The sequence below is a fragment of the Danio rerio genome, chromosome 14 (genome assembly GCF_052040795.2).
Source record: "Danio rerio strain M-AB ecotype USA chromosome 14, GRCz13ab, whole genome shotgun sequence".
Taxonomy (NCBI): Eukaryota; Metazoa; Chordata; class Actinopteri; order Cypriniformes; family Danionidae; genus Danio; species Danio rerio.
In genome coordinates this window covers 3,481,363-3,507,776 of record NC_141034.1, presented here as the reverse complement: position 1 = coordinate 3,507,776, position 26,414 = coordinate 3,481,363, and the positions used below count along the sequence as shown (strand labels likewise).

General features: G+C 35.7%; 1 protein-coding gene across 6 annotated transcripts in view; it reads left to right on the top strand.

Moving 5' to 3' along the window:
• The first annotated feature begins 438 nt into the window (after positions 1 to 438).
• The window catches only part of spock1 (SPARC (osteonectin), cwcv and kazal like domains proteoglycan 1), a 289,085-nt gene continuing 263,109 nt past the window's right edge, over positions 439 to 26,414 (top strand). For 2 of the 6 annotated variants that reach the window (XM_087281132.1, XM_087281136.1), the window contains exons 1-2: positions 439 to 559; positions 927 to 1,076. In XM_087281132.1, the coding sequence (XP_087137258.1) occupies positions 927 to 1,076 (150 nt within the window). In that variant the 5' untranslated portion in view covers positions 439 to 559. The other 4 variants (XM_087281133.1, XM_087281137.1, XM_087281134.1 and 1 more) reach the window with 3 other exon arrangements.

Below are 26,414 nucleotides of genomic sequence, written 5' to 3'. Positions count from 1 at the left end.
TGCTTTTAATTTGTTAGGAGTGATCAGGGGGAGTGAGGGCCCGGTATTGATTCCCTCCGCACCGCACAGGATGTTTTACAGCTTAAAGTCAACACCTGCGTATCACCTCCAGCACACCGTTTATCCCCCAGTGAATGCACCACCACTCCCTTTGTTCTGAGTGGAAAAAGTGTGTGTGATGCGAGCGAAAGCAAAACTACAAGCTCAGGTTATAATAGACATCTAAAAATATAAATAAACTTCGGTTGTGCTTTGGTTTGTTTAGTTAACTTACATCATGTGATCAAATATATATATATATATATAAACAGTTTAATATTTCGTCACTTGAAAAGGAGAGGGAGAGAGAAATCGAGGGAAGTGGGCGGAGTTACGGTTGAGAGTGGGCGGACACGCGCACCGTTCAATTACACGGCTCCGTTTCTCCCGGTCGCGCTCAGTGCAGCAGGATCTGAGGAAACTCTCGGTACTCTCCCGTGTCTCGGATACTTTACGGTCCCACAGACGGAGCTCCAATCACTCGTTCCGTTTGGAACCGAGGACTCTCCCACGTTTTAAGGTGAGTGAAGCAAACAAACAGTCGAAGCTAATTAAAGCAGACGCCAGCTCGTGCCCGAGGAGAGTGGCCGTTAAAGTCCGTTATTATTATTCGCTTGTTGTCAGTCAGCCTCAGGATTTTCTCCTCGGGGACGATTAATTATATCAGATAAACATATTCAGCGGATTTATAATCCAGCAATAATCCTCACCCTGTGCCCGTGACGCTTTGGAGTTGTTTATTGGATAAGAACTAACGTGAGCTTTTTAATATTTAATATTATTGGGCGTGTTTAAACGGAAGTCGTCTCGAAAGGGTTGTTGGCGTCTTTACCTCAGGCGCCCTGTCTGTCTAATTTTACCCGCTGTCCTCTCTCTGTCTTTCTCAGATGATGTTGAGTCTAGGTTTGTTCGTGTCTCTGGTGGGTTTGACGGTGTCCGTTACCGGCAGCAGTGACGGGAACCCGCTGGACAATGATAAGTGGATGAGCACCGTGTCCCAGTACGACAAGAGCAAATACTGGAACAAATTCCGCGACGTGAGTTTTGCACTCTTTTCTTTTGCTGCTGGGACGCAATGTGTGTGTGTGTGAGGCAGGTTTTGGCTTTCCTCATAAGGACCAAATGTTCCCTCAAAGGTCTGTAGTCATTTTAATTAGCTTCATTTAGCATAAAAAGTCAGAGGAAGGTCTTTGTTTTGTTAGCCTCCTTGGGAGTTCCCTAAGTATCCTCTGAAGAACACCAAAAGCTGCATGGAGCTTCTTTTGTTGCCTTTCCTATGATATAAAAGCTTCATTAAATAATGTATTCATTAAAAATATAACATCTTAAAAGGTATAATTTAGTGTTAGTAGTTAATTAGTCTTTATAATACCTCAATGGATATATTCATGAGCTTGTATGTGGCTGTTTTTTTTTATTAATTTAGTGTTCATATACTATATAATTGAGGTAAATATGGTCTTATATTCGCACATTCTGACTTTCTCCTTAATAATATTATTTCAGAAAAGTATTCTTTGCAAATTCTGAAAAAGGAAATCGTTAGCAGCCGATGACTGTTAAAGTACAACATTGTTTACAGTCATTTGAATAGAGCTAATGTTGTTTCAAAGTCACAATTACATAAGATTTCAGGTTGAATATTTAAAGTAGCATTGTAAACAGCATGGAGTTAAAATGAATAAATGAATGTGTGAATATAAACCAACTTTACCTCAATCCATTCCACATATGATCAGTGCATCTATAATTACAGTACATGATGCCTTAAAGTTATTTTAGAAATAATGCTGAAAAAATGGCAACACATTTGAGCTCTTCCAGCGTTATGGATGTGACATTTACAGTAAAATCTCAAAACATAAATTCACAGAGAAAGTATTTGTTAATATTTATATTCAAACATCTGTTTATAGTTTTCAAAACAACTAACCAAAGAAGTATGGGATCAGAAAGATGTCTGCGAGTTTACAGTATACAACAGACTTTGTAGAAATTCTGTGAATTCAACTGCACAACCCGAAATAAATAATGCTTATCAAAAGGAAAAGAGATGGTTCACTATAGAACCAAAATGATTGATTTTAGTTTATTTGACATGTTTTGCATTAAGAGGAAAAAGCTCCGTTAAGGATGTGACCGATGTGGAACTTTTGGTAAATCAAATATAGTTGTTTGAAAACATTAACGGAGACATTTTTGAGCATTTTAAAGCACTGTAAAATACTTGCTTGCACAAAAAAATGCAGAAACGGTTTGACAAAGGTTGACATTTGCATGGAATTGCTCACTTCAGAATTTAAAGTTATTGGTATTAAGTTGTTTATTTATTTATTTATTTATTTATTTATTTATTACCATTGTCATAATACCCTTAAAATTATAGTTCACCAAAACATCAATATTTCATGATAAATTATCTAATCTTAGGTAATTTAGCTTTTTTTTTTTTTTTTACAAAATGGATGCCAGTTGCTCCTAATGATACTTTGAGATCTTAAATACTTGAAACAGTTAATCTGTGCAAAAAGCTAAACACAAATATTAATAGTAATCCGCACAGTCCTGAGAGCATTCACAAGTCTTGAGCACAAGCTTACTGTTGTGTAATGATTGTATGGGACTCAAGTAAACTTTTGTTTATCGCGGAAGCTGCAACCTTTATTAAAGTTGTAAACAAATAGTAACAGCTTGTGTGCGAGTTTGCACACGTGCACAGCATTATGAATCACTCCATACTATTGTGAATGAGCTCAAAATCTATATTGTTCTGCTAAAGAAACAAACTCTGAAGATCAAGAGTTTCAAGAGCACATTTTTATTTTATGGTGAAATATTGCCTTAAATATAGAGAAATTTGATGTTTAGATAGTTTAGCTCATTTTTAAACAAGCACAATTGACTCCTAAATCCAGAATATTCCATTACAGTTGTGGTTTCTCCCAAAAGTTGCCATACTGACTTTAATAATGTGCATAGTTTTAGTATGCAGTCAAAGTAAGCCAATTGGGATGCAGCGTGTGTGTGGTCTTGTACACGTGTTGTGTAATCCGCAATGGAGAGATTGAGATCTCGAAATGAAGCACCTGTCTATAAGTTCAGAGGGTCTCAGCTGTGGGATCTAGATGAGAGTGGGATCGGAGGCTCTTTATATGGATGAAGTGATTGCAGGAGGTGAAGATGAAGAGTCTCTTCATGCCTCTCGGTCCTTCTCTCTTTCGCTATGCATCTCTCTTTCCTCTCGTTCTTTTTCTGTACCTTTCTCGCTCTCTTTCTCTCTGTCAGTAATTTTTCTGTGTTAATGAGAGGTGATATTATGAATGCTGATGCAGTAGGAGAAGCATTGAAAGGGAAGGTGACAAGGACATTAGCACATAAACGAACACACACGCTCGTATGGTTCTATCTGAACAACCGCCAATTCTGGAAAAAATCATTAGGCGTGGGCAGAGTGACCGACATCTTGCGTCTTGGTATGTGTATAGGTCACAATGTTGTCATTTTGACTGGAAATTCAATGCAAATGTTTTGTATATTAAATAACTATCTGGCAATGGTATTTTTAGACAAGGCTGTACATGAAAATGAAAAACACTTCATGTCTTTTTATCTTTTTATTTGGAGGACGAGGAAGTGCTGATAAATATTAGATTAATCATAATTTAAGTAGTATGAGAGCAAAAAATAGGTTGAAAAAACTGATTAAATTATCAGCAGGTGAAAAATAATGAACATTAAAATTTATTCGAGTTGGAGTTTGAATTGAAACGGCAACATTGTAGGAAACATTGAATGGGAAATGGAATTCAGTGAATTAAAATAATCACTAATATATAAAGTAATTCAACAAGTAATGGGATTCTTGGAAATAAAATGTTTATAACTTATAAGGTATGTGCAATTCCTCTACATACACTATAAAGCAGTGTTTCTCAACTGGTGGGTCGCGACCCACTGGAACATTTTAAGTGGTTCACGGAGTGTGTGGTCAAAAAAACAACATAAGTTATGTTTTTTACTTATTTTGCTTGTACCGGACTTTTATTTTGAAATGCGTGCAACAACCCTACTGTTTGACATGTGAAATTTCATCTAATTATTGCAACAAATATGTCAACGCGCAAGTATGACTCCTAATATGTAAAGTATGGATATATATACATATATATATATATATATATATATATATATATATATATATATATATATATATATATATATATATATATATATATATATATATATACAGTATTGAAGACAAAAAAGACTTAAAGCCTCAGTGTCATATGTACTGAGGTGCTCTCATAAGAGCATTAAACTCTCTAAATTAAAACGACATTTAGAAACCAGAAAACATGTTTTATTAAGTTTATAATTAACAGTATTTGTCATTTTTACTTTGTAATATTTCTATAATTTGATCCTTTTTGTTAAATGACAGCAATAAAATTGTGTTTACTTGTAAGTCTTGGTGAATTTCTTATGATGTATCTGTCACTACTTGTGTATGTTAACAAATAAATACAAATTAAGTATAATTCCTAAAATTGTATTATAGTTCCTAAAAATGTAGGTCGCGGCTTGATGACCATGTAAAATTGTGGGTCCCATGGCCAAACCAGTTGAGAACCCCTGCTATAAAGGAATGATTATCAGTATTGAAAATGAACAGAATCAGAGTTACTGAATAAAAAATGCCACTAAAACGAAAATAACCTGCTGTAGGATAAAGGGCAAACATGTCTCTGTGCAATTAAAGATATGTATCATGACTGTTGTGATTAAAGTGAAAGGTAAAAATTGCACATATTTCTTCTAGGGCTGCGAATAATAACCAATTACATGTTTCTGTAGAGCTTATGAATGTAACGGCCAATCATAAAATGCCAGAGTTTCTCTCGTTATAAACAACAAGGACTTTTTAGGTGCATAAGTCACACTAGAATAAATGTTTTACCCTGACAGTAAATTCATCTTCTGGACAGCTGAAGTGTTTGAGTAGGTGTTCATGAGCAGCCAGTGAAGACTAGGCTGGCATTGTGCTAATATGTTACAGATCTATGTAGATCAGTTAAAGAATGAAACTACTGTAATTGCTCACAACTTTTTTGACAGTTTAGAATTAATTATTTATTTCAAGAGTTCACACTTAGATAAGATTTGAAGTTATTAGCTGGTTTTGGCATGCTGTCCTGGTATAGAACCCTGAGCTCGGAGATAATTTAGCCCAGGATTCCCACCTCGTCAATAAGCGTATAAGTCGGTCTGAGATCTGGTCTTGAGAGCTCCCCTTGGTGGAAAAGGAGGAGATGGGGCGGAAGGGGGGATTCTTCCAAAATGAAGAAAGGCAGTAGGGTGAAATCGGTCTATTTATTGTAGGCTTGCATCAATCTGATGCAATGAGAGAGAATGGATGAGAGACCAGCTGCGATCAATCATATCACGTGCTCCTCTCGGAATTAGTTTGTAAAACTTCACTTCAGGAGACAATAACTTTGTTGTGTAAAACTTACAATTGATTTATTTATTTATTTATTGTTTTACTTTGCAGAAAGACATCTGCATTACCCACTGCAAGAAAGCTATTAGGGCTGCTTTATATTGGAAAAATCTGACATTATGTTATTTTGTTTTGTAGAGATATATAGCAATACGAATATAATAGATGATCTGAATAGCTCTTTTTGGGATGATTTCATTCATTTAGGTCAACTGGGATGGTCAAGTCTTTTTCTATGTAGTGCATCTGGATAAAACATAATAAACAACAAGCAAATAAATATGAAAGAACTAAAAAAAAAGTGAAGTAAACAGTGCTTTATGGTTTTATTCGGAGTCTAACAGTATTCAAGTACATAAATTGAACAATCAAATGTAAAATAACATGATCATCATTGTATAAATAGTTTAAAAACATATATTACAATATTTTTATTTTTTGAATCTTTAATCGAAACCTGCAATGTGACTGTTGCGAATACACACATTGCGATATTAATGCTCAAACGATATGTTTTTTAAGCCCTAAAAGGTATTATTTGAAAAAGCATAAGAGGAGCAATATTTATTCTCAATTTAATTCTGAATGCACAAACCAGTTGTAAATCAACTCCTGTGTCATTTTTTAGTTATGTGTCAATACCACCGCGTAAATACCACCGCGGTGACTGAAGCTCTGCACAAGACTTTTGGCCAGCGGAGAAATTAAAATGGTCGTGCCCAACTGAGTCTGGTTCTCTCAAGGTTTTTTTTCTTCACTCCCATCAGGGGAAGTTTTTTTTCCCTCTCCGCTGTCGCCACTGGCTCACATGGTTCAGGATTGGTAGAGCTACGCATCGATGAATTTGCTCTTCAGTGTTTGAACTCTCAGTAATGATTAAATCACACTGAACTGAGCTAAACTGAACTGAACTGAACTTAAACACTAAAAACTGAACTACACTGTTCCAGTTACTATGACCATTTATGTGAAGCTGCTTTGACACAATCTACATTGTAAAAGTGCTATACAAATAAAGCTGAATTGAATTGAATTAAATAATTGTAAATTAATCTTTAATTAATATGTATTCTTAAAAAAGATGTTCTTTATTGTCATTGAAGGTTCCACAAAGATTCGTTCACAGCCAAAGAACCCCTCATTCAACAAAAGGTTATTTTAGTGGAAAAAGATTCTTTAAATGTTCTTTGGTGGTTCTTAAAAATGCTGGGTTCCACAGTGTTTATTTTGTTTATTACAGATTAAAGTGGATTGAACATAAAACAATGAAGTTGTCCCAAACAAACCTTAAGAATTGTGTTGGTTCATCTCATATTAATTAAGTAGCTTGAATAAGTAGCAATAGTCATTTTTTGAGTGTTGAAGAACATTTTTACAAATGCTTATTTGGGGGAACCAAAAATGGTTCTTGTGTAGCATTCTAGCAAAAATACAACAATAAACACTGCCACCTTAATGTATACAGCAAGTAAATGGTATAGCCACACATTCCTGCTGTTGTGCGATATATACGTCACATCGCTCAGCCTTAATTATCTCTGTAGTTGTGTACTCGGAAGTGTGTGTGGTGTGAGTTTGTGTAATAACTCCACAAGCTCCATCAGTCTGTCAGGGCGAGAGATGACAGGTAGTCTTGAGTCCACGGTTTAAAAGCTTTAAACTGTAGGTTTCCTGAGGATCTAGCACAGAGAGACATATTTTAAACACACACACACACACACACACACACACACACACACACACACACACACACACACACACACACACACACACACACACACACACACACACATTTCAGAAGACTTTCTGTTCCAGTAACAGTCTAAAGCCTGAAATTAGTGGTCGTTTTAAAGGTCGTTGTGAAATCTGTGTAGGCTTGGCTAATGCAATGCTTTGGCCTTAGCAATGCTTTTTCATTCACTTGGCTGCTTGATTGAAGAAGGCAAAGAACCTTTTAATGAAGAACAATATTATGGTTCTTTAGTGATGCGGGTGTGATGTGGGTTTGTGTGTGTGTGTTGGGTGGGTGCCATTTGGGATGGTTTGTCACTGGTGTCTTTGCTGATACATCTGCAATAATATGTTTGGCTCGAAGATGCCACTTCAAACTTGTACTTCAGTTCATCACTAAGAGAAGTGCACACAAATGTCCATCTGGAAGCTTTTTATGACAAAAAATATTCAGCACATTAGGAGTTGTCTTTATCGATAATATTACTGGCATTATATTATCACATATTATGATGATGGCAAGAAGTTGGGGTCAATCCTTATCAAATGATTTATTTTTGGTAAATTAATATTAACACATTAACATTGCATGTGTATATATATTCAGCTGAAGGCAGAAATATTTGCCTCCCATTTTTTTTTTCTTTTTAAAATATTTCCCAAATGATGTTTAACAGAGCAAGGAAATTTTCACAGTAGGTCTGATAATATTTGTTCTTCTGGAGAGTCTTATTTGTTTTATTTCGGTTAGAATAAAAGCAGTTTATAATAAAAAAAAAATTTATTAAGGTCAAAATTATTAGCCCCTTTAAGCTATATATTTTTTTCGATAGTCTACAGAACAAACCCTCATTATACAATAACTTACCCTAACCTGCCCAGTTAACCTAATTAAACTAGTTAAGCCTTTAAATGCCACTTTAAGCTGTACAGAAGTGTCTTGAAAATGATCTAGTAAAATACTTATTAGGCCCAATCCCAATTCTACCCCTTAGCCCTTCCCATTAGCCCTATCCCTCGTTTTGTGCATTCCCATAAAGGGGTTGGGGTGTCCCAATTTTCTTTAGCTTGAAGGTGTAGGGCTATGGGGAAGGGGTAGAAAACCCCTTTGAACAAAGATTTTTCAGGACCACACTCGAAACCAAGGGTTAAGCAGTGTTGCCAGATTGTGCAGTTTCCCACAAAATTGGGCAGTTTTGAACACGATTGTGCGGGTATTAAATGACATAGGCGGGTATAGAAAATCTGGGCGGTTTTGCAACAGAACATTGTGTGTTAAGTTTAGATTTTTTAAATTGTATTTATTCATGCTTGTAGACTGTTTATTATAATCTATGCAATCTTTCATTCATTTATTCATTAATTTTCCTTTTGCATAGTCTCTTTATCAATCAGGGGTCAACACAGTGGTATGAACCGCCAATTTATGCATCTAAAATTATAAATTATTTCCAAATAGAGATATTCAAGTCATCATTTGTATTCATATGGCAATATATATATCACAGAATAACAAACTATGGCAATGTTCTATTTTTTCGATATCGTGCAACCCTGCTGTATGTATGTTTTGTGTTTATTCTGCTAAGTTGAACATTTGCATGAAGCGTCTACCTTTTATTTTATATTATATTATATTATATTATATTATATTATATTATATTATATTATATTATATTATATTATATTATATTATATTATATATTATTTTATATTATACAATATTATAGTATATTATATTATTCATTCATTCATTTTCTTTTCGGCTTGGTCCCTTTATTAGACTGGGGTTGCCATAGCGGAATGAACCGCCAACTTATCCAGCACGTTTTTATGCCATGGATGCCCTTCCAGCCGCAACCCATCTCTGGGAAATATTTTATATTATATTATATTATATTATATTATATTATATTATATTATATTATATTATATTATATATTTATTATTAATTTATTATTAATTTAAAAGCCGAACTACTATCAGTACAGTTACAGTTACACAGGTATGGACACTATTGACAATTAGGCTTTTATATTCACACGTGCTCATTTGGTGCAAGTAATGTCTTTTTAGCACTAATACATAGATGGGTGTCAGAACTCTTTTTGGTTGTAATTGAATCCATTTTATTTAAGTTAATTTGTATGCTAGTGCGCTCATACATTAGCAAGATTATTTCGGAGCACATTTACACTTTTAAAATTCACAGTTGAGAAAACTGAACAAAAACTTTTGATGATTCGTCTGTCAAAATGTTTTGCCCCAACTTCCAGATTTAATGGGAAACCATGACAGAGGAAAGAAATCTGACCTTGTCAAGTTGTTACTTTAACAGTGAAGGATTGACTATCCTTCCCAAGGGCTGATGGGAATGAAATGGTAGAGCTGGACAAGTAGAGGTGAGGTTACAGCAGGACAAACATCTGGGAAAATCAGGTGTTTCCCCCCCCTAGTTTGTGTTGTATACATTATATACATACATTATAATGACATGAATCCATATTTGACTTGGATGCATATCATGATATTGAATTTTGAATGTTATAATCAATCATTTTTCAGACAGAGTTAAAAATACCAGCATTTAGATGGCGGAGATCTGACCATCATTTGATCATTTGAAAAGTACAAATTCAGGAGGCGTTATTATACTGACTGTACAGTACAATCTGATTCCTTTCGGTGTCCTTTTAACTCATTTATGAGAGAACTCAAAGGGCACAATCATAGGAGAGACCTTGTGCGTGTGTGTGTGTGTGGTATGGGTCCTCTGGGGCTGCTGTGACTGCCATGTAAATGAGCCTCATTACTGAGAAACCGCTCACCGTCTGAACAAGAGGACAGCAGAGGAGAGTCTGGAAATTTTGGTTTTGTTGATGTTCCATTGTTCTCCAGAGGAAGAAAGGCTGCTTGTGATTTACTGTAATCACTGGGATTTCTGTCTTTCTCCTTCTGGCTGCTTTTTGTTGCTTCTTTTCAAAATCAAATAGTGCTGACTATATGAACTTTGTCAACCTCCCTCAGATCTAACCTGTTTCAATGACTTGAGCAGTGAAAACCATAGGGGTGGTCCAAATATATATATATATATATATATATATATATATATATATATATATATATATATATATATATATATATATATATATATATATATATATATATTTAATTCTAGTCTAAATATCTAAAACTTCTTATATCAAGGAGCATTTTTTAGGCAAGTAAAACATATCGTCTTGTTTTCAGAAATAATACGCCAAAATTAAGTGAGCTTTTCCTTAATACAAGCAAAATAATCGTGTTTTTCCTTTTTACATAAGATTATTAAGCTTACCCCATTGACAGATTATTTAGCTTGTGTCAAGGAAAAAACTCACTTCATTTTGGCATATTATTTTTTAAAACAAGACAATATGTTTTGCTTGTCTACAGAATTCTTCTTGATCTAAGAATTTTTTGATATTTGGACTAGAAACAAGACAAAAAATCTAAGTTAGAAAAGCAATTTTGCAGTGTAGTAATCAATAGTGATTATTCTAAGCTTGGAAAGGGTCTGAATATTTTCAGGGCTTGTAACATTTCTAAATCCCTGGTAGGCTTTTGGGCAGGCTTGTTTAAGCTTTTGGTAGCCCTAAATAAATTCAAGTGCCCCGAATAGAAAATACATTATTTACTTACTAAAAAGAAATACATTTACAGAATTAAAAAGTTATAATAGCATTCATTGTTGGTTATATTTTTTTATTTTGTAAAAAAATAGCCTACATTTACTTATTTATTTTAATTGCTTTATATTTATACATTTATTTAATTATCATTTTATTTTATTTATAATTTTTTTTAGCATTTTTCATTTAAAGCCTACCTTTATTGTATTGATTTATTTACATTTATCAACTTTGTACCAGTTCTTTTGACAACAACAGTTAACTCAAATTCAGACATATATTAAAGGCTCCTTAAACATAAAAATTTTATACAACACAGTTACCCAATTTCTGAGAGGATGCAAAGTTATTGAAATAGGCAATATTTTTCCTCTCATTAAGATAGCCCAACAGGCAAAGTGGAACAATTTGTAGTACCCTGACTGGAAAAACATAATAGCCCTAGGACGTTTGGCTTGTAGTTTTGCGAGCCCTGTTCTCATCTCTATTAAAAGCAGGTATCTCTGTCTGTCTGTATGGATGAACGATTCCTGACATAATAAAAATCCAATCAAGTTGTGCGTTTGCGGCAGACCCAAGGAAGAACAGACAATGGACTAATGATGCGTAACACAGGTCTGTCAATATTTTTATTAATACTTTTAATAAAAGCTGCTTTTATTAAGCAGCCTAATGTTTAAAATGAAATCAGAAATCAGATCGCATATATGTTATGCATTGACATGGTAACAGGTAGGCTTTTTTCTTTTCTTTTTAGATAAAACAAGTCCAACTAACCATATTAAAAACCAAAAAATACATACTTTTAAAATCACATTTTAATCAGTGAAGAGCTGGGGTTTTTGTTATTCATGTCTACTCTATCAGATGACCTCAACTATGATGTTCACTCATTGGGGGATTCACAATGAGAACCGTTGTGGGATGCCAGGTATTTAGGAAACAAACAAAAAAAGACCCAAACAAAGAGATTGTTGACATCTTGGTCATTGTTCTATGTTGATTGTTGTTCTATTGTTCTTTTTATCTATTGTTCAGTCTATTCTATATATCATTCTGTCTCTTTATTGTTCTGTCATCATTTTATGCTTTAATCACTTTTTATTACATTCAATTAATTGATTGTTGATTCCATTCAAGCTACAAACTCACTTCAAATTCAGCAACAGAACTGAGGTTTAAAATGCATCCTCAGTTCAACACCAGAGAGAAGTAATAAATTCACATGCTTGAAATTTTGAAGTAAATTAATTTAAATTCAGATGGATGGCGGAAAATAAGACTTACTGCATGACAAAATTAGAGACTGAGTGGCCATCAGCTGAATGTGAATTACACTGCATATCAGCAGTGCTTTCAATGCGTTCAATGTTAGCCATTTATAACGACAGGCGTTTGAGTTTATTTGCCGTTTTAAGTCTTCTCTCTGCTTTCAGACGTCAGTGGCTTCAGGTCGAGGACCAGCAGGTTTAAGTCGCTGATGTGAAGCCCTTTTCTCCTCTCCTTTGTCCTGCGCCTGATTCCCTCCCCCCTTCTCTTTCTCTCGTTCTCTCATTCACTCTCTTTGACACATCCTGACCCTGAGTGCAGTCAGCCATGAAATCAGCCTCACAACGCACACACACACACCTGCCTAAATCAGCTGACTGTTTTCTGCCGTCATTAGTAGAGCCATGCATCCAAAATCCAGATGATTTTTTTTAGGGTCATGAAACCCCCTCTGTCTCAGCAGGGTGTTTTCACACCTCTAGTGTGTATAAAATCAGTAGTGGGTGAGTCCAGATTTGTTTAGGTGGGAGTGTCGAATGGCAAAAGAGGGATGTGTTTGCATGAAAAGGGGAGTTTCATTACGTGCACTACAGCTGATTTTCACTGCGGCAACACAAACACAGACGAAGAGAGTAGTTCTGATGGAATTTGATTCCGCACACCAAACGGGGAAAAAACCTCCGCATTTCTCGGTAGGTGCAGAGAATAGTGTCAATTAGCCGTGTGTGTGTGTGTGTGTGTGTAGACTATCCTGCCTCAAAATGTGGTGAAAATAATACACTACGGTAATAGACAATTTCAGTGTGGTCATGCCATTGGCTTATAAACATATCCTGCTTGTTATCAAACTATTTCATAATTGTGACAAGAGGCAATTCAATCATAACCTAATGTTAAAACAGCTATGATACCATCATTTATCAATATGTGGCTCTTTTTGCATTCTCTGACCATTGTTTTTGTTTACATCCCTCAGAATGGTCTATAGTTTGATGAATGTATTTACATGTTTACATTCAGAGAGCAGCATTTACAGTGGCTCCTTCAGTCCATAATATTTTAGTGATACTACAGTTTTTCTCAGTCGCTTTGGTGCATTTCTCACAACATTATTTACATTTGCACAACAGTTAATGCATTTCTCAAAACAATTAGTCATTTGTGCACATCCTAGTAGCAGTTTCTCATTCTTTTCAACAAATTGTGGATGCTTTTGGACAAGCATCAATTGCTTTCATACAACTCTCTGCTATTTATAACATTATCATTTGCTTCTGTCATCAGTCAAAATGAACTAAACTTGTGAATGCTGAATAGTCATTCCATGTAAAACTAATAGTCCTCATTTCATTACTTGAGTCATTACATACAAAAATGTTGAACTTGATGTCAAAATCTGTCAAACAAATTTTTATGAAACACATTTAAATCTTTATTTTTCTGAAAATGTCTTTGAACAATTTGATGAATGATTTACAGACCTGTGTATGTTGTAGGCTCAGTTCCAATATGTACTGCAATATTGTGTACAGTTGTGCACAGCTCTACCTAAAGGGAGTTTATGTTTGTTGTAAATAAGGGTGTGTTTATTCTTTTGCACAATGCTGTGAGTAAATTAGGATTGCAAAGAGCAAATGCAGTAAAAATGTGAAACATACATATTTAGTGTCTTGTACTCAGATAACTGACTCAATGCAGTGATGTCTCACATTACTGTAGTTTTCAAACGGCTGTGCAAATAGTCTATAGTGCTGTCTTGAGCATTTTCAGGAAGTGTCACCAAAATCTGACTTTTTTTTTTGCATTGAAAAAATGTACAGAGTAAACTGTCATAATGAAAACATGACTGAGCCATTTGACTATCTTGTTCATAAACAATGGTGTCAGGACTTATCATTTTGACGATACTGACAGTTTGATTGACATGAATACTTGCTTTTGAGGAATGAACTGTCCATTTTGAGCATGTGACATGCTTTTGCAGGTTATCAGCTAGGTTTTGCAGTTTGCACTAATTGTTTTGAAAAATGGATTAACTGTTGTGCAAATGTAAATAGTGTACTGAGAAATGCACCAAAGCGACTGAGAAAAACTGTAATGGTCTGTAAACTTAGTAACTAAATCATTTGGACTAAGGTATGTCTTTAAAATTGAAGAGTACTGCTGACGATACTAACCAACTTTGCCTCTGAATAAACATAAACAAAGACATTGATCACACACTCACCAAATATGTAGGACAATCAACACCAACTGGAACCGCATCTTTGTTTAAAAGAAGACGAGTGGCAAATCCGGAAAAGCTCTCGGATAAAAAGTGTTCCTTACAGACATATTTTTGTCGCGTGTTAGCAGACCACTGTAATCCACACATAGTCCAGCTGTGCTCTCATAGCGGGGAAATAGAAACAAAACCTTTGTTGCGGCACATTTATAAACTCAACATTGACGACCCATGTCTTAGAACAATTCTTCTTCCGCTTGTTTTAATGACTGTTAGCAGCACAACGTGGCGTCTCTCTGCCGTCTGAACACTGTAACAGGTTAAAAAAGGTCTTCGAAGCCATGATGCATATTAATGAAGTTGCACCTCATTCACAATAGAGCGCGCTGATTGGTTCAAACCAAGTCTTACTTATGAATTAATGACGAAAACTCAAAGACGTCACGTTGTACCGGCCGATACAGACATCCAATCTCCACACTGCAATTTACACAATGATCTTAGAAGAGGAACGAATTTGCTCAAAATAACACAAAAAACAACCAATTTCTTTTGATTGTTGTGAATTATATGTGTCTTAATAGTGTTTTTAGCAACGTGAGACAAATATATGACTGTCAACATCTCAAAAAATGTGTTTTGGTGTTTCGTGACCCTTTAAAGGGTTTGTTTTTGCATCTAGCTGCACTGTTTTGTATTTAGCTCCTTCTAGCTTTAGTGAGAGTGTGTGTTTCTATTGATTTGTTAATTCATTAGACTGGGCAGAAAAGCCGAACAGAATTGCTGAGGGAACATGAATGTGAGAGAGGCAGGTGTGTAAACCCACGGGACTCTTCACTGTGTGTGTGTGTGTGTGTGTGTATGTGCTGACAGACGGTATTACACCGAGCGTTCACAGCTGGGACTATGATGACGGTGCTGAGCATGTTCTGTAAATGTGTGCATGATGTGAATATATACATGAGTAAAAGGACTGTGAGGACTGAAGTCTGTTCTGAAGTGTTTTAGAAAGAAATACAGCATTTGGAACAATAGATGTATGACTGTGTCTCAAACCCAGTGAGCTGGCAACCTTAAAATGCAGTTTTGGGCATCACTGGTGTATTCAAATATGCCTGTGATGCATAAAAGATTACGGATGGCTGCAAAGTAGGTTTTGAGACCCAGAATTGCTTTCTGTCTGGCTGGCTGTCGATCTGCATTCAGAATCCAATTCAAGAGCTGGATTTATTTTCAAGATTAATTTTAGTAGTTTAGTATTAAATAGTTTTAATAAAATTTATTTTAAACATTGCCATACAAATTGATAAAGGTTTTAATTTTCAATTTAGCAAAAAATACTACAAGAATAACATAAACACTCAAAATAACTTAAAACACTTTGAGAGAATTGAAGAAACAGTATAATAATACTAATATTAAATAATACAAAATAATAATAATTTACATACTTTCATTATCTGTCAATTCAACAAAAGAGTCACCATCTAGACTTGCACTCGCACCCCAGAACGCAACTTAACTTAAATTTATTCCCAAAATCAAAGTAGAATAATAGTTGTATAACAATCATGTAGAAATGCATAAACCTAAACTTAACATAAACAGTAAACATATCTCTTAATTCTGATTGGTTAATTGTAATGTTGTTCCAGGATCAACATAGATGTTAATTCAGGAACATGTCCTACTTGGTGGAATCGGGTTGGGGATCTAGACTCTCAAAAAAGTCATAGAATCCTTTCCAAATAGACCAACATATATGAATTTTATTTTTCAAAAACTAAGAGGTAAAAAAAAATAGTTGTAAAAGTAGTTGTAGATAGATGCATGTATTCTAATGTCATCAATGTGCACTGAGGACAAGAACAAATTTAGGGTGCTTTTACACTAGCAATTTTGGTCCGCACCCGGGTTCGTTTGACGTCAAATTATGGTACGTTTAGCTAGTGTGAACGTGCCTTCTGGACTCGTGGTGGGACAATCGAACTTGGTTTCAGATTAGGCATTCAGACCAAGTGTGAAAGCACCACCACTCCAAGTCTATACAAAACTAGACAAGAGTAGGCCTCAATATTATAATAGTATTGATGTTTTTACCATATATTTTAAGAAATAACTAACAATACTAAAATTTAAACTATTTTTTTTATAGCATACGACATTGAGATAATATTGTATGGTAAGTTCAGTATCGAAATATGAATAGTATCATGACTTGAGCGCTCTAGATCACAATAAATGTTTGAAACTTAAAAAAAAAGACTTTTTTCATTTTAGACTTTTTAAAACTCAAGGATGCATATTTCTCAAAACTACACAAATCAATGACGTCCATACTTAATCGATCATCAATTTGTTGTTTCAGTTTAATTAAATATCAAAAATTCTTGATTAATTGTTTGCATTTTGACATCTGATATGAATTTTAATTTTCAGCATCATTATTTTAGCGTCACATCATAATTCCAATAAGGAAATCTGGGGATTTTTGCCATTCATTCATTCATTCATTCATTTCGGCCTAGTCTCTATTTCAGAGGTCACCACAGTGGAATGACCTGCCAAATATTCCAGCATATGTTTTATACAGCGGATGCCCTTCCAGCCACAACCCAGTACTGGAAAACACACATACACTTTAACATTCACACACACAGACATTACGGCCAATTTAGTTTATTCAAAGCAGTTAAAGCGAATGTGTTCGGACTGTGGGGGAAACTGGAGCACCCAGAGGAAACCCACGCCAACACGGGGAGAACATTCACATACAGAAATGCCAACTGACCCAGCCGGGACTCAAACCAGCAACCTTCTTGCTTTGAGATGACATTTCTAACCACTGAGCCACCGTGCCGCCATCATAAAAACATTTCTTGTTAATATTAGCAGTGTCATTTTTCTGCTTCAGGTTTTTGTGGAAACAGTGCTACTATTTTTAAAGAATCTAATCCACATGCTTTCAAATATACTGACCCTGAATACACATTAAACGGTAAATTCCTCCAGCGTTCATGTTTTTCTCTGTGGGTCATCAAACAGTGATCTATGTTAATGTGTGTGGGAGTGTTCGACAGTATTGACCGGCCTCCAGAAACACCGCCAATCAATCAATCACTCGCTTGAAAAGTTAGCAGAGTCCTGCTGGGAGACCCATCATGCGAGTTTGGAGGTTAGTCTCTTATCAGGATGCAGTGCACTTTAAAGGGGAGCTATTATGCAAAAATCACTATTGTAAGGAGTTTAAACAGTTCTGTGGCGATTTTTTTTGTGAATATAACCAGTCTCTAATGCTAAATAGTTAATTAATTCAATTGTTTATAATGACTTGATTAAAACATTCTCCCTTTGTTGGCTCACCCATTAGTGACGATCTCTCTCTTATTAACATAGGCAGCCGTCCGCTATTAGAGTTTTCACACAGAAGATAATGTCAGCGACTAAAATTATTATAAATGTGGAGTTTTATAATGCACAACTGATCATTGTAATCTCTATAGCAGGGGTCACCAATATTGATCCTGGAGGGCCAGTGTCCCTGCAGGGTTTAGCTTCAAATTGCCTCAAGACACTTGCCTGGATGGCTGTTTCTCAATATGCCTTCTTCAGCGATCTTGCGTCCTCGTGTTCTTGTGTAACGTCTTCATCAGCTGCCTAAGGTTAGTTCCAATACTCAAGACTGCAAGAACAGAGAACGTGTGAAACTTCCTGGATGTGTTCTTGATATTGAGGACGCACCGATGCATACTTGAACACTGAACTCGAGCTAGAAGTGCCAGAAATCATAGTGACTGGAGGTGGGAAGCGCAGCATTTTATTTATATGTATTATTAAAGTTCAGAGATATGACTTTTTAAAATTTTTATTATTTTTTTATTTACCTCACAGGGCTCGAAATTAACCTTTTTGCTTGGTAGCACCGGTGCTCCTAACTTAAAAAATTTAAGCGCATCAGCCAAAATTTAGTCGCACCCACCAATTATAAGCACCGTTACTACAAGTTTTATACAAACTTATTTATTGTATTTGAAATCAACACTAATCAAACAAACAAGCAAAAAAAAAAAAAATAATAATATATATAAATGCAAGCGTGAGGAAAATATGTCTCAACGAAATCCCGTTATCACAAGAAAATAGATTTTTATAACAGAACTGAGTGAGCAAAAGATACACGGAGCGCTCACCGGCCCTGCACACACTGCTTGAATGAATCTGTTAACGGTATAACTCTGCTGTTCTCACAAGTGCTGTCTGATACCGGTTTATTTGTATGAGTAGCGATATTAGTTTACTCAATGCAAGCCTGTTCGCGATGGTGTACGTGGTGTTCAATTTGACATATAGCTGCCCCTTGCATGGCGGACAGCATCTGGCGATTATATAAAGGATTAAACAGAAGCTCTCGTGCTAGATGTGGCAAACAGTTACCTGAAAACTCCATCCCACAGACTTTTTATAGCGGACTTGAAGCCAATGGAAGTCTTCTACTCTTGGAAAAGTGTAGATAGTGGATTAACATTTAGCACATGATCACTACTAAGATGTTTCAGTATTTATAACTTTAGATGCCATGGTTTCATTACCAAAATGGTCGCAATTTCGAGCCCTGCCTCAGGAGTTTCCCTAAATGAAACAGTTGAATATCAACATTACCATGAACATCTTAATAATGGAATAAACACATTAATGGTGTTTATTTGCTGTAATTTGTAAATTTGTTTTATTTATATTGTCCAACGTATATTTATAATGTTTTTTATGCGGAGTGTATATTTTAAAAAGGGGAAAACAATAAATCGCTGTAAGAATGCTGTAATGTTTAAATAATTTAAAACGTGTGAAGGTCACGTGACCATCAGGAAGAACGCAGCATCTTATTCCTCACAGGACGCGTTCTCTGCTCTAGTGGTCTCCCAAGTTCGTTCTTCAGACAACACCTGGCAAGACCGGTCTCTACAAAAACGCAAGTCTGTTCTCTGCGTTCTTGGAAATGAGAAACAGCCGATGTTTCAAGTGTACCTAGCAAGACCTTGATTAGCTTGTTCAGGTGTGTTTGATTAGCGTTGGAGCTAAATTCTGCAGGACACCGGCCCCCGAGAAACAAGTTTGGTGACCCCTGCTATATAGACTCCCTTCTTCTGAGTCACTTCTTTTCACATCTCTTTTCAAATAGTTTTTCACAGAAACAACATTAATCCTCTTTTGAATCTGCCACTATGCTGACACACAGGCATCTGTAGCTCCGCCCTTTTTTTTAAAAGTTCACTGTCTCATTTGAATTTAAAGCGAGGATCAGTTTCAACGAGTTATAAGAGTTACAGTATTTCTGGGTTATGTTGAGCTGAAACTTCACATACAACTCTAGGGACATCAGAGACTTATTTTACATCTTGTAAAAAAACTCATAATAGGTTTCCTTTAATAACACATTAACTGTGAGTTCAGATTTTAGGGGTTTAAGCGCAGAGGAAAAGCTGATCTTATGTAAAGCAGCTATGTGTGTGGGTGTGTGTGTGTGTGTGTGTGTGTGTGTGTGCGTGTTTCCTTCCTCAGATTGCAGCCATTACTTCAGAAATGAACCCATAGTCCAAATGTCAGCTAATTTAGTTAAAAAAAGATCTGTGTATTCTATACAGTGATATTCTAGACAGCACTTCATGTGTGTTTGAACCTCCAGCGTTCACTCTGTCAGTGGGTTTAGCGAGTGATTTGGAGTATTTTCTTCAGACATCTCAGACAGACAAATAGTCACAGTGAGATAGATTTGTGTGTCTGTTTAACAAGCTGTTTTCACATTTAAGTAAACAGAACAAATTTGCCTGCCCGTATCATTAAAGGAGGCGTGCGTGCTCTTTCTCAAGGTTTTTCCAGCTCACTGAATGGAGGATCCTTCTCTCTCCATCTCTTTCTATGTGGGTGACAGTCTTGTCAGATGGTTGCAGCATCTCTTTGATGGGAGAGAGAGGCAGAAGTTGTTTTCCGTCAGTCTGGTTTATTGTTTGTTTGTCTTCAAGATTCGGCTGTTTTTCTGTCTCTTTTTTTTAACCTCCACCCCCGTCTTCCTCTCTTTCTGATATTGCATATTCCTTAAAGCAAAGCGTTCCGCTCTGTCTGTATGTGCATGTCATAGGTTTGCAGTTTGGGTTGCTTATGCTGTTCACCTCTTCACAAATGTCCTCCAAAATCAAAACTTGATATTAAACTTAAACAAAAATGTAATTAACATAGCCATAAATGTTGGTAAATATTACCAACCAATATAGCTTCACAGTTTAACTGTAAAATAATAATATTACTAATAATACTAATAATAATACTAATACTACTACTACTACTACTACTACTACTACTACTACTACTACTACTAATAATAATAATAATAATAGTAACAATAAGTCAAATAATAAAAATAATGAAACAAATATTATTAACAATACAAAAATAAATAATAAAAGTAATAATAATTATATTAAAATAAAAAATAATAGAACATATAATATTAATATTAAAATAAATAACAACAACAACAATAATAATAATAATTCAAAAATATTTTTAATAATACACATTATTATTTATTACAATATTATTATTTTTTTTATTTTAATATTAATATTATTATTAATGTTGACTGAAGGATAATAAATAATAATAAATAACAATAATAATAATAATAATAATATTTAAATAAGTAATAATTTATGAGTTATTATTAATGTTATTATTATTTTGTTTATTTATTTATTTTAACATCAATATTCAATATCAGTAATTGTTCTGTTATTATTATTATTATTTATTTTAATATTATTTTTTTTATTATTATTATTAACATTATTATCATCATTATTATTTTATTATTATTATATTATTCATGTTTACTAAATAATAATAATAATAATAATAATAATAATAATAATAATAATAATAATAATTATTATTATTATTATTATTATTATTATTATTATTATTATTATTATTATCTTATAATCCTAATAATGCTACTTTTGGGTTTTATTAAAAAAAAAATCTACAACCAGCAACATAATGTGGTGCTTTTTTTTGTTAATACTTTAAATGAGATTACATGCTAAAATACCACTGTGTCTTAACTCTGAGCAACACGGTTTTGTATTGTTGTTAGCAAAAATCAGTTGTTGGCAACATTTAAGCATTAAAAATCCAACCTGTGACTTTCATCAGGCCAAACAGAGGCTTTCCTCCTCATCGTGGAGGTCTCAGTCTCTCGGTGGGAGTTGAATTAATGATGAGAAGCGTTTAATGAGGAGGTGAGACAGCGGAGTCCCTGCTCATCCAGAGTCCAGTGCTCAGCTCTTCTCCAGAGAGACGGGAACAGATTTCTCGCCTGTCTGCCGTTGAGTTATCACCCCTCTGCTTTCTCTCCAGCACACACCAAACTGCTGATTCTAGTCTCTGACTCAGACGCTTTTCCTACTGTACGCCAGGACTGCATGTCATCAGTAATTAGTGATGCGTGAAACGAGTTGTCAGCCGGACGCCATCAAACCATCCCTAGAAAACGAGAGCAAGAAAGAGGGAATTAGAGTAGTGAGATGGAGAGAAATGGAGGATGAAGGTGGAGGAGAATAAGAAGCGGAGATAGATGATCAGTCAAGCACCTCATCCAGAGGGGAGTTTATTATGCTGCTTTAGTACTTCACTGTGCTACTTTGAATATGTGCACTAGAGACAATTTATCTCCTGCTGCGTGCAAATATGGCAACGCTTTTTCATTTGTTGTAGGAAATATCGGGTGCAAAGATGGCAGAAATCCACTTAACTAAGATAATGCACTTTCACATGTGCTAGTATTGACCAGAATCCCCCTATAATGCCTAGTTCAGACTGCGTGATTTTAGCCCCGATTTTGGCTCGCCGACAGGTTTTGAGAAATCGCCGACAAATGCCTGAAATCACAGGTAAATCGCTGCTCGTGCACGTGAGTGACAATCACACAGTATGAACGATCAAAGACGCGATCTGAGAGAATCGCCGATGAGTCGCCGATGCCTGTGAGATATTTGGCGTGCTAAATATCTGGAGTTGTCGGCGATTCAAATCATGCCGTGTGAATTGAGTTTTGACTGAAAATAACATCAGAGATCGCCTACAGCCAATGAGAGAGCAGCTTTCACGTGTGCGTGTACCTGCTGCAGGCCAGCGGGAGGCTGGGGGAGAAGTTAAAAGCGCTCTTTTTCGGTTTATTTGGACCCACGAAATGGAGGGAAAACTAGTTGAGGTTTGACAGGACTCAGGAGCAACCGTGTCTGTTTGACGTTTCATACAGAAAGAAATTAGTTTATAATCAACTTAAGTTGAGGAGCTATGGCTAATTCCCTTTAAACCCAGGTGAGCAAACATGTACATGTTCTACCCCATTAAAGGCTTCTTTCTCATTATGTAGTTAATAACAAAAGATATACGACGTGTTTTTGGCTGTGAGACGTAGTTTGGGCGAATTTGTCGGCGATTCTCCCTATAGTAAAGTCATGCAATGTGAATGTCCATGTCGCCGAACCATCTTGCAGTGTAAACAAAGCAGCGATGGAACGCTAGCCCAGATAGTCATGCAGTGTGAAAACATCTGTGACACGACTAGTTTGAAAATCATGCAGTCTGAACTCAGCATAAGTGTGAGGGCTTGTTTAGTGTGAGGACTTGTTTACGTCTGAATGCTATAAAGAAACACTGAGTAATGTAGATACAAAGGAGGAATTACGTTTCTTTCACGTAATTGCTTAGGCATATAACGGTAAAGTTACATGTATTCGAGATGGTTTGGTTCATGTATACTGACAACCAATAAAGTCAGTCCAGATGTGCTTATCACTGGAATTGGACAAAAAAAGACCATAGCTGTGCAACTAGCCTGATTTCATGAGGAAACGTAGCTATTTTACGTTTTTAGTGGCTAATTTGTACCAATTCAATTCAGTCGTACAGAAATGTATGATTTTTAAAAGGAGGTGGGCACCAAACCCCACCCCTAAACCCAACCGCCATTGGGGGATGAGCAAATCGTACTAAATTTGTACAAGAACATCGTACAAATTCAAACGAATTAGCCACTATATCAAAAAGTTACGAATTGCAGTGAGATAGCGTTGGTGCATCAACTTGGCAACAATTGACAAAGAACGTCTCAAAACATGAGATGCAGCACTCAGAAGTGGTTCCGCCATGTTGCTGTTGTCATGCCAACTTGCTACTGTAAACAGAAGCTCGCAATGCTTGTCCCGCCTCCAGGTTGTTCTGATTGGTCTACTACTGTTGACTCACGCAGAGCCATAGAAAGCAGGAGTTGTGACTTTGGATGTCCAAAATGTTCAATTGTCTTGTGATTTATGTAAACAAAAAAAGCCCTAGGAAACTATTTCAGAAACGACAAAGGGTTTAAAGAGAATGGTCTGAAAAGGAGAAAATATCCAGTGAGCGGCAATTCTGTGGGCGCTGATGCCTTGTTGATTCCAGAGGTCAGAGGAGAATGGCCAGACTAGTTTGAGCTGACAGAAAGGCAACAGTAACTCAAATAAACACTCATGTCAGCCGAGGTCTGCAGAAGAGCATCTCTGAACACACAACACGTCCAACCTTGAGGCGGATGGGCTACAGCAGCAGAAGACCACACCGGGTGCCACTCCTGTCAGCTAAAAACAGGAAACTGAGGCTACAATTCACACAGACTCACCAAAACTTTGGAGAAAGATTGGAGAAATGTTGCCTGCTCTGATGAGTCTCCATTTCTGCTGCGACATTCGGATGGTAGAGTGAGAATTTGGCATGAACAACATGAAAGTATGGATCCATCCTGCCTAGTATCAGCGGTTCAGGCTGGTGGTGGCGGTGTAATGGTGTGGGGGTGATTTTCTTGACACACTTTGGGCCCATTAGTATTCAATCCAATAGAGCACCTTTGGGATGTGGTAAAATGGGAGATTGGCATCATGGGTGTGCAGCCGACAAATCTGCAGCAACTGCACGATACTATCATGCCAATATGGAGCAAAATTTCAGAGGATTATTTCCAGTACCTTGTCTAATCTATGCCACAAAGGATTAAGGTAGTTCTGAAGGCAAAAGGGGGTTCAACCTGGTTCTAGCAAGGTGTACCTAATAAAGTGGCCGGCAAATGTAGTTTTTTTTTTATTCATTTATTATTATTATTTTTAGATACTTCTATTCTATTTAGTTTGGCAGGGTCTAACAAATACAATTTGTATGTAATTATTACATTTGTGTATATTTGTTTCTTAATCATAGAAAATTCCAGCTGTCAAATCAGATAAAAAAAAAGTTTATTTATTTTAATTTTATAAAAAAAAAAAAAAAAGTAGAAAAAACAGTGATTTATAAGAAAAGAGAGCAAAATAAATAGATTAAAAACACTGTTGGGCTCTTTTGCTGGAATTGCTTAGACCCCCCCAAATTCCACCCCCGCTTTCTGGATCTTAAAATGAATACACAATTATTGTTTCTCTGTTGTTTTAGGAGAGGGATGAGCTTAACCTGAAAGTTTAGTTTCCTAATTATAAAGTTTTAGCTTCCATTATTCGTTATTTTGTACTTTTAATTTAATTTCAGAAGCTTTTCGGTTCTGTAGCTGATTGTAACAAAACACTTCTGCCTGTTCAAAATAGAGAAAGCAAGCACTGGGGATTTGTTTCTTATTCCTGTTTTAATGAACCCGTATCGAACCGTGACCTCAAATCTGAGATACATACTGAACCATGACTCTAGTGTACTATTACACCCTTACACCATTATAATTATTCCTTGTTTATAATAATAAATAAGCATTTTCATCTAAGTTAATGGCATTAAAGAAGTCTGATTTCTCTGTTTTTGTTCTTTACGTAACACAAACCTACAAGTAGCAGTTGAACAACTTGTTCTCAGTTTGTAATTGCACACGTTCACAACACTCATGTGTGGACAGTGAGAGCTCAGAAAGCAGGAGGAAGGAATCTGTCACTCTCTCCTCTTGTACAGTATATCAGTTTAACAGATGATCAAGGACACTTGTAAGTTTAGTCACACGTTCAGTGTCTCCTACAAAGCTATTCAGCAGTTCAGCTATGACAGCTAAAAATATTAAACTTAAGCTTGCTGTGAGCTTACAGGCTCAATTCAATTTGACTGTAGAGACACTGGCAGGTACAAAATCACGCGCTTTAGTCATTTTAGAAACTATTTTAAATTGAAATGAGAAAGAAAATAAGAAAACAAAGACAATAAACAGGGCTCAACAATAAGGACTGCCCGGTGGCCCGGGGCCAGCGTGTAAGATGCTCGGGACAGTAGACAGGATCGTTACTGGCCCGATCGGGCCAGTGCTGCCTTGTCATTTAAGTTTAATTTGCCTATGACTTTTTGTCAATTGCTTGCAAATACAGTCTTAGAATTGAGAAACAGTTTTTTCAAGCCTTCAAATGCTACCTTCTCGGTTCTTCTTATCTGATTGAATGTTGTGAGCACATTATTTTTTTTCCGTATTAACCAGTACAGCGAAGAGACGGCAACATGGCGGTAACATCAAATGATTATGCTAAAGGGAAAACATTTGTTTCTAATGTCTTGGAAGCGGACATTTACGAGGGTGCACCACGACTAAAACAATTAAATGATGTTTTGTACAGTTTGCCGTCAGTTTGGCAGGTCAGCCACCTTTTGTTTCAAAACACTTTGAATTTTTCTCATTATACATTTATTAACATTTTTAAATATTTAAATTCTAGATTTACAAACATTTTGACATGTTTTTTTATTTATTTGTGGTTAAGGAATACCTATTAACTTTTTTTTTTTTTTTTGGTGGGGCCAGTGAAAATATAGGCAGGGCAAGTAAAAATCTGAACCACTGGTCCGATTGGGCCAGTAGAAAAAAACCTTAGCGTTGAACCCTGAATAAATATCACTAACGAAATGTGTATAGTGTATTATTCTTTGACCGATT